This window comes from Culex pipiens, chromosome 3 (genome assembly GCF_016801865.2).
Source record: "Culex pipiens pallens isolate TS chromosome 3, TS_CPP_V2, whole genome shotgun sequence".
Classification (NCBI taxonomy): domain Eukaryota; kingdom Metazoa; phylum Arthropoda; class Insecta; order Diptera; family Culicidae; genus Culex; species Culex pipiens.
In genome coordinates this window covers 88,040,396-88,050,405 of record NC_068939.1, presented here as the reverse complement: position 1 = coordinate 88,050,405, position 10,010 = coordinate 88,040,396, and the positions used below count along the sequence as shown (strand labels likewise).

The 10,010-nt window shown below is 35.9% G+C and overlaps 1 protein-coding gene across 1 annotated transcript; it reads left to right on the top strand.

The window, feature by feature from the left end:
* Window positions 1–3,709: 3,709 nt before the first annotated feature.
* On the top strand, window positions 3,710–6,933 carry LOC120414619 (coatomer subunit epsilon-like). Its single transcript, XM_039575848.2, has 4 exons — window positions 3,710–3,859; window positions 3,932–4,058; window positions 5,974–6,248; window positions 6,306–6,933. The coding sequence occupies exons 2-4, from the start codon at window positions 3,957–3,959 to the stop codon at window positions 6,844–6,846; spliced, it is 918 nt and encodes a 305-aa protein (XP_039431782.1). The 5' UTR covers window positions 3,710–3,859; window positions 3,932–3,956; the 3' UTR covers window positions 6,847–6,933.
* The last annotated feature ends 3,077 nt before the right edge of the window (window positions 6,934–10,010 follow it).

Genomic DNA, 10,010 nt, shown 5'->3' with positions numbered 1-10,010 from the left:
AGGCAGGACCCAGGGAGACGACTCCTACACCTGGACTGAGCTAACGACCTAACCTTTTTTTTAGGTTAGTCCGGGACCAACATTTACTTCCCTTCCGACGGAAGGCGTGATCAGACAAATCTCGTCTCGAAAAATGCCACCGGGACCGTCTGGGATCGAACCCAGGCCGACTGGGTGAGAGGCAATCACGCTTACCCCTACACCACGGTCCCGGCTTTTTTTTTGGAATAGTCTACTCCTAGTCATAACCTACAACTTTGTCGAAGATACCAAATTTATCAGATAGTCCCTTCTCGAGCAAGGCTGTTAATCGATAGAATTATAGTCGATAATATTATCGTCTAACGATAACGATAATCCATCGTTATCGTTACTCCGATAACGGACGTTAACTTATTTTTAAAATGTTTCTTAAATTGGCTTAATCCATCAATATCATGTTTATTTTTTAAAGCATTTTCTTAGAATATATATTTTGATCATGTAGTAAGTTTCAAAACATAAATACAAAAAGAAAATCACAAAATCCTTTTTGTTTGTTAAAGTACTCAACTTTTCATAATTTGAAATATGAGTATAAAATGAAGCGCAGTTACCTGCATTTTCACTTCTTTAAAGATTTTTGAATGAAAAACTTAAATTTTCACAAAATACCGTATTATCTCGAAAATACTCCAGTCTGGGTATCAAACGTTTCGAAATTTTGCATGAATTTTGACTATTTTAGAGTTTTTTTAATGTAATATTAAAATTTTAACAAAATACCGTGTTTTCTAGAAAATACTCCAATTTCTATAGTTCGCAATATGGGTGTCATACGATTCGAAATTTTGCCTGCATTTTCACTGAAATATATTAAATATATGTTATCGTCCTTTATCACCAAAAATTATCGCCGATAGAATGATCGGAATAACAACAACATAAACAACTATCGTTATCGTTATCGAACCTCGATAATTTTATCGTTAACAAGTTCTCGAGAAACATTTTGCTGAACATTTCCATAGCATGGACAGCCCACAAATTTGTATGGAGACTTGTACGAAAAAAACAATGATGCAAAATGTGTCAATTGGACATAAGCAATGATGGACAAAGTATCATAAAAAAATACAATGAGAATTTGATTTGCAAATTCTAGAGAATTGTTCATATTGAAAATTAATGAGTCCTGCTTACGTTTTGAAAATATCAATGAACAACAATTAATTTTGTTTTATTTTTTTTGTTGTTGTGAAATGTAGACATTTGAAAAAAAAAACAAAAAAATATATTTTTTCTAATGGAAGAACATATTTCTGAAATAAATAAATTACTTAAAAAAAATCCTTAGTATTGTTAAATTGAACGAGAGACTGAAAGTTATTAAATGTGCGTCAAATCATCAAATCAAATTGCTAAATTTTGGTACTTTTTGTGAGTAAAATTTCAATTCTATCTTTTTTTATTCCACTGAGTGTAGAAACATTGCAAAAAAGAGCAATATTTGCAAGTCTAAATACTTCACACTCGTCATCAACATATAAACCAACACACACACTTGATTTAGTTATTCCAGGCCATTCTTCATCGCGCGTTCCAGAACCGAAAATAGCACACCGTTCAAACGCCTGAACCCGGACGAAACGTACCCCGCCGCGGCAAGTGTCCAACTGGACGCATTGGTCGCACTGGTCAATCATTGTTCTAGTGGGCGCTGCGCAGGTTGAAGCCTCCTAGCAGCAATTGAATTTGAATAATTTTTTCGGTGCCGGTATTTACTACTGTTGAACTGGCTGGGCTGAGTAGTGACTGTTTCGGGAAGCCATACAGCTGGTGGGCTAGTCAGGGGCCAGGGAGTTCGGTAACAGGAGAAGGCAATATGGACAGAGAAGGATGGACGGAATGATCGGGCGGTGTCCTACTTTATGGTGTGGTGGTTAGAAGTGATTTGTTGGATGGGTTTGAAGGAATCTTCACGATTAGGTAAATGTCCATTGGTTCTAGCATCGGTTCCTTGTAAAAAATAACCGCTTAATATGCTCAAATCTCAAATCTGCCTGTCGCAAAGCGAACTGTAAAACTGGCAACGCGGAACAGTTTTTTGCTTTGTTTGTTGTTTGTTGTTTGTTGTTTGTTGTTTGTTGTTTGTTGTTTGTTGTTTGTTGTTTGTTGTTTGTTGTTTGTTGTTTGTTGTTTGTTGTTTGTTGTTTGTTGTTTGTTGTTTGTTGTTTGTTGTTTGTTGTTTGTTGTTTGTTGTTTGTTGTTTGTTGTTTGTTGTTTGTTGTTTGTTGTTTGTTGTTTGTTGTTTGTTGTTTGTTGTTTGTTGTTTGTTGTTTGTTGTTTGTTGTTTGTTGTTTGTTGTTTGTTGTTTGTTGTTTGTTGTTTGTTGTTTGTTGTTTGTTGTTTGTTGTTTGTTGTTTGTTGTTTGTTGTTTGTTGTTTGTTGTTTGTTGTTTGTTGTTTGTTGTTTGTTGTTTGTTGTTTGTTGTTTGTTGTTTGTTGTTTGTTGTTTGTTGTTTGTTGTTTGTTGTTTGTTGTTTGTTTTTTTTTGTTTGTTGTTTGTTGTTTGTTGTTTGTTGTTTGTTGTTTGTTGTTGTTTGTTGTTTGTTGTTTGTTGTTTGTTGTTTGTTGTTTGTTGTTTGTTGTTTGTTGTTTGTTGTTTGTTGTTTGTTGTTTGTTGTTTGTTGTTTGTTGTTTGTTGTTTGTTGTTTGTTGTTTGTTGTTTGTTGTTTGTTGTTTGTTGTTTGTTGTTTGTTGTTTGTTGTTTGTTGTTTGTTGTTTGTTGTTTGTTGTTTGTTGTTTGTTGTTTGTTGTTTGTTGTTTGTTGTTTGTTGTTTGTTGTTTGTTGTTTGTTGTTTGTTGTTTGTTGTTTGTTGTTTGTTGTTTGTTGTTTGTTGTTTGTTGTTTGTTGTTTGTTGTTTGTTGTTTGTTGTTTGTTGTTTGTTGTTTGTTGTTTGTTGTTTGTTGTTTGTTGTTTGTTGTTTGTTGTTTGTTGTTTGTTGTTTGTTGTTTGTTGTTTGTTGTTTGTTGTTTGTTGTTTGTTGTTTGTTGTTTGTTGTTTTTTGTTTTAGTCCCTTCATGGGTTATGAGAAAAAATAACTTTACTTACCCCAACATTTTTTTTTTTTCATTTAGGCCGATGCAAATATTTAAAAAAGTTTTTGTCCCTCGGCCCTGGCCGAGGTCAAGGGGGGGGCAAAAAAATAAAAAAATATAAAAATTTAAATAACAAGCCATAGTCTTCACATTTAAATGAAAAAAGTGTTTTAAAATGCATTTTACACTAGTTCAGTTGTTTTACAATCATTAGTTTTCAAAAAATCTAAGATCTGACAAAAACAAAAATTGTATCGAAAAAAAAGATTTTGCATCAAAAATTTTCAAAAAATCTTAAGATTTTTTAATAAACTCAAACATGCTAAAAATGATTTTAAACGCAGGAGAATGTATTTTAATTTGATTTCAGCTGGTTGCACTTGAATTTTCATTGAAATTTTGAAGTTTATTGCAAAAAATTTTTTTTTGCCCCCTGATTTTTCGGGCCAATTTTGAAGGGGGGGGTGACAAAAACTTTTAAAAATATTTGTACCAGCCTTAATGAATTTAAAAAAGTCAAACAACAAAAGTAAAAATAGGTAAAAAGAAGTAGAGAAGTAATCAGATGATAACTTCAAAAAGTTTCGAACACATTTTGGTGGCCATTACCATCGCATTTTTTCATCACCCTAAAATATTATTACATTAGTTCCCATTCCGACCACTAGAGGCGCATCCATTTTCTTATTGGATGAGCTGTCACAACATTCAAGCTGAACGTCATATTTTTGTGTACCTTCTTCGCAGTTCATTCCACGTCACATTCGTAGTTTTATTTGGTAATTTTCAGCTTAAATCAATAGAATTACATATATTTTACTAATAATAGTATTTGAATTGTTCAATTCCAGAGGAATTCTTGCCACTAACATCAACATGAGCCGCCAATCGAACGAAGTCGATGAGCTATTCGATGTGAAGAATTCCTTCTACATCGGCAACTATCAGCACTGCATCAACGAGGCGAACAAGATTGGGGTGAGTCAAAACACAATCAGTTCGGGTGCGGGACATTTCGCCGAATGTCGTTTCGCCGACGGTCATTTCGCCGAAGGTCATTTCGCCGAATGTCGTTTCGCCGCATGGGACGTTTCGCCGAATGGGACGTTTCGCCGAATTGGCAAATAATCGTATAATAAATATATAAAATGGACACAAATTGTATTAAAATATTTTGAAAAAGTATAATGTCCCTAAAAGGTGATTTTTCAATCTTCCTAAAAAAAATATTTTTTTTGGTTTCTTAGTATTGTTTATGCATTATTATATACATAAACAATCGCTTAAAAAATAATCAAGATGAAAAAAAAATCTGCGAGTTTTTTGCATTCTTTCAAACTTAAGCAGTTATTTAATTTCAGCATACAATTTCTGTGAGTTTTTGCATAAATTTCTGTTAGTTTTTTGCATTATTGTTTTAATATATCATTTGAATTATTTCTGTGAGTTTTTGCGTTCTGTTAACCATGAGCAGTTCTTTTAATTTTCTGCTTATAATTTTGATAAATTTCTGTTACTTTTTGCATTCTTTGTTTTTTAAGCATATTATTTGTATATTTTTTGTAAGTTTTTGTATTCTTTCCAACATGAGCAGTTCTTTTGATTTTCAGCATAACATTTTGAAAAAAATGCCGGTAGTTTTTGCATTCTTTGTTTACTGAGCATATTTTTTAAATTATTTATGAGAATTTTTGCATTCTTTCAAACATGAACAGTTCTTTTATTTTCTGCTCATAACTTTGAATATTTCTGTTTGTTTTTGCATTCTTGGTTTTTTAAGCAAATTATTTTATAATTTTTGTGAGTTTTTGCATTCTTTTAAACATGAGCAGTCCTTTTAATAGGCTGCTTATAATTTAGATTATTTCTGTTTGTTTTTGCATTATTTGTTTTTCAAGCAATTTTTTTGTATAATTTTTGGGAGTTTTTGCATTCTTTCAAACATGAGCAGTTCTTTTGATTTTTAGCATAACATTTTGGAAAATTTCTGTAAGTTTTTGCATTCTTTGTTTTTTAAGCAAATTTTTGTATAATTTTTATGAGTTTTTGCATTCTTTGAAACATGAGCAGTTCTTTTGATTTTCAGCATAACATTTTGGAAATTTTTTGTTAGTTTTCGCATTCTTTGTATTTGAGCATATTTTTTTAATTATTTCTGTGAGTTAGTTTTTGCATTCTTTCAAATATGAGCAGTTCTTTTAATCGGCTACTTATAATTTAGATTATTTCTGTTTGTTTTTGCATTCTTTGTTTTTCAAGCAAATTATTTGTATAATTTTTGGGAGTTTTCGCATTCTTTCAAACATGAGCAGTTCTTTTGATTTTCAGCACAACATTTTGCAAAATTGCTGTTAGTTTTTGCATTCTATATTTTTGGCATACTTTTCAAATATTTCGGTGAGTTTATGCATTATTAGTTTTTTAAGCATATTATTTCTATAATTTTTGGGAGGTTTTGCATTCTTTCAAACATGAGCAGTTATTTTGATTTTTAGCATAACATTTAGAAAAATTTCTGTTAGTTTTTGCATTCTTAATTTTTTATGCAAATTATTTGTATTATTTCTGTGAGTTTATGCATTCTGTGAAACATGAGACGTTCTTTACTTTTTTAAATTATTATATTATTATCTTGCCACTCCTTCTCAAGTTTGCATGAGTGAATTACAAGATGGCACTGCAGCGAACAAATAGCATAAATTATACAAAAAAGTTAATTTTTATTCGATTCGGCGAAACGTCCATTCGGCGAAATGACTTTCGGCGAAACGTACCATTCGGCGAAACGACATTCGGCGAAATGACCGTCGGCGAAACGACATTCGGCGAAACGTACCAGATCCATCAGTTCATATTGAAGTCGGTTCCAATACGGGTTGTGATTTATTTACAGAAACCATCGCTCGAGAAGGACGTCTTCCTGTACCGGGCTTATATCGCGCAGCACAAGTACCGGGTCGTGCTGGACGAGATCAAGCCCAGCAATGACACTCCGCTGCTGGCGCTGCGCCACCTGGCCGAGTACTTGTCCAACCGGTCCCGCAAGGAAGCCATCGTGAGCTTGTTCGACGACAAGTTCAAGCAGGACATCAACTCGCTGGACGTGATCTGGATCATCGTTGGGTCCATCATCTACTGCAACGAGGGAACTTATGAGACGGCTTTGAAGTATGGTTTATATTGTCTAACTTAGAGTCAATCGATGAAAAAGTTTGCTTTTTTCAGGATTCTTCACGGAAACTTCAACCTGGAGTGTTTGTCGCTGCAGCTGCAATGCTTGCTGAACATGTCGCGGGTTGATCTGGCCAAGCAGGTGCTGGCTACGATGCAGGAGAAGGACGATGACGCCACGTTGACGCAGCTTTCGCAGGCCTGGCTGAACATCCAGCTGGGCGGTGAGAAGCTCCAGGATGCCTTCTTCATCTTCCAGGACTTTTGCGACAAGTTTTCACCTTCGCTGCTGCTGCTGAACGGCCAGGCCGTGTGCTACATCGGTCTGCAAAAGTACGAAGATGCCGAGAATGTGCTGCGGGAGTGTTTGAACCGTGACCCGAACAACTACGACACGCTGATCAACCTGCTGGCGCTCTCGCAGCAGAAGGAGAAGAACAACAGTCTGTTCAACCGGTATCTGTCGCAGGTGCTGGACGAGCACAAGGACAGCGCCCTGGTGGCCACCTACAACAAGAAACAGTCCGAGTTTGACCGGCTGGTGATGCAATATGGGCCGTCGAACAGTACCGATGCCCAGGATATCGTCGTTTGAATGAGTGTAGTCTTATAAAGAGCTGGATGTATTGATTTTTAAAATGTAAGGTACTTGAACTAATACAATGGTAACAATATGTATGAATTGACGTTTGTTTATTTTACGTAAAGAAATCTTAAATCGCCCACGCAACAATTCTTCAAACTTTTATCAGCTCTCATCAACCAGGGCAATTTTTTCCAAATCTGAGATCCATAAATGTATCGCTAATGCAGCTAAACCACTGCCAAACTACAGTCAAAACTTCTTCTACACCAACAGAATTTTTTTTGAAAACATAACTCTTTTAATTTTATCCTGAAGGGTCCTGAAGATTCACGTCTTCAAAGGATCCAATATTTATCCATAAACCTAAAAAAACACTTTGTTTCGAATTGAATTGCAATTCATAATTGAAATAAAACTTCCTCCTTATATTACGGCGTCGTAGTCAACAAGCGGTGGGCCCACACAAGAGAATCCTATTGGATAGAATGAGTCCAGCTGCGAGATGTTGGCTACCCGTTGCCGACGTTTGGTGTTAGAAGCGTTATCCACGCGTTGGCGTTACTGTTTGCACGTCTGGAACAAAATGCATCAAATTCTAGTTGGATTCGTTATTAGTTCATAGATTGGCGCAGTCATTTTGGATTGAATGTATGGTTATAAGAGCACTGAATTGGTTTGTTATCATATGATGATTCGCATCAATTAGTGATGCTTATTGCTCTTCGTATCTGGTACATTAGTTATGCATAATTCTATGTTGATCAACTGTCATAATTGCGCGCATAAGTAAAAGGATTATGTTTCACAACTTCCCAGCAGTGTTTTTGGAAACGTACAAATGTTTAATAACGAAACTGCTTATGCTGCACAAAATAGAGGTTTCTTTTTAAATCTCAGCTTATCCTCAGCCTTGTTCGATATCGAGGGCAGGCTTGGCAAAACGTTTTTATATTTCAGTACATACAAAATTAAAACGAGTGTAACTTGTTATAGGAATATTAATTTCCAGGCCGAGATTGAGAATTTCATTTTTTGCGAACGAATAATTTAGCTTTATTTCTACTGAAGCGCGAATTCATTACCGATCGTAAACGTATTCGAATTCCATGCGAATGGAATCCGTCGAGCTCGCACAAGTTCTGCCCAACCTGGCCTTTCGTCCATGATGTCCCGGTACTGGTCGTTCGAGCAGATGGCGCAGTTGAACCGAGCTGCAATCTCCAGCATGAACCGATCGTCATAGGGGTTACACGATCTACTGCACGGAAACTCCTTGCACGGTGTCGTTATCAGACAGTCCTTTCTGTAAAGTTGATTCAACAGTCCTGGATCGTTCGATTTCCCCGGCTTCAGCCGGAACTTGGGCAGCATCCCATAGGCCTCGTGGCCACGATCCCAAAAGTATTGCAGTGCAATCTGTAGCCCACGAACTCCGAACTCTCTGCGGTTCCACTGTTTGGTATAAGCATAACCAACATTACACGCGTCCAGCAGGACAATTTTTCGATTCTGATGTCCGTTTCTGTCCAGGGGGATCCTACCACGTGAGGAAAGTTTCCGCCGGGCTTCAGCCGTTGAACGCACTCTGGATCGTTGCTGGGCACGGACGGTTCCCTGGGAAACATGGGCGGATAACTGGCGGGAAGTTGCGGGCGCTCGTCGGGACTTTTCCACCGGTCTTCGACGGCTGCCAGAGGGTGCGTGTTGTGATCTTGAGCTGGTTTTACGTGTTGCGACCATATTGGAATTTTGAAATGTGAACAAGCTTTTCCACAATTACAACGGAAATTAAGGATTTTGTGCCTACTAGATGTTTATTTCAGATAGAATATAAATAAATTACGATTCTATTATTTAATTTCTCGATTTTTAAATATGGTCCTATAAATAAACACCGGCAGACGGTAATAACAAAATTCATGCCATTTCAATAACAAATACTGTGAAAATAACAGAAAGTGTCTTCTTCTTGAAAAATCCATTTTGGCATAAGGGTTTAATAACAGTTTATGTTGTCATAACAAAATCTTGTTCTTGGTCTGATATTGGTTGAAAAATGAATACAACTTGGGAATAACATTTTTTGTTATGGAAGAATAACTCCAACTGTTATTAGGATGATAGGATTAAGAAATAAGAAAAAAATAATATCAAAATTTAGTTTGAATTGCTAAAATAAATATTAGTTTGATATTACAATAACAATTCAAACACAAAAAAAAACATAACGACGAATAACAAATCCTGTTATAAATAACATAAAATGTTATTGGCCTAGTATTCTCAAATATCAAAAATGTTATTCCCAAGATATTTCCGTCTGCTCGGGTAGGTTCATTCATTTCATTTTGAAGCTTTATTTGATTTCACGATTTTTTTAAAAGGTCCTATAAACAAATGTAAACATTTAGTGTATCCAGCTTACTCCGATGTACATTGATATAAGGTGTGAGGGAGATTGTTGTAATATCTAGATTAAATTTTCAAAACAACCTATCCCTCATGGGTTTCCTATGCAAATAGAGCCTTTTGAAAATTTAATCGAGATATACTAGCTTAGTTAGGATTTAAGTAGCCTATGACTAAGCTACCCTAATAACATTTTAAAACTTACAGGTTTTATCATGGTTCTGGAATCCCACATACGGCCTAAAAGGCGTTTATGGTTTACATAAACCTAAAATGTTACTAGGGTATTGTAATATTGTAACTTTAGGTTCATTCTCAATAAAACCTTCAATAGACGTCTCTAAATGTTTATAAGTGGGATAGAAGCCATGTTCCTGATAAGCTATAAGCCATCCCAAGAAGAATGGTCAGAGGATATCGGAGAAGAATTTCCTCCTCTGATTATAAAAGATTGCGAAGGTCAAGCTGAAGTTGGTTCTGGCCAGTCTACAAGTGGCGAAGAAGTTTCTGTTGGACAAGCCACTGGAAGTCGAATCGAGCATTTATTTTCAAGAAGGCAAGAAACAGTTACGTCAGCTCAAGCTGCGGGCGCGGGAGCTCAAGGCATGCTCAAGGGAAGTCAAGTTACACTTTCTTTGCCCAAACTTGGTCAAGGTGCAGCTGGAAGTCAGTTTAGGTTCCGTTTTGAGGATCGGTTTCCATCTCTGGAGTTCCTATCCCTGGTTCTGGAGTTCCTGTCCTTGGAGCTGAAATTCCTGTCTCTG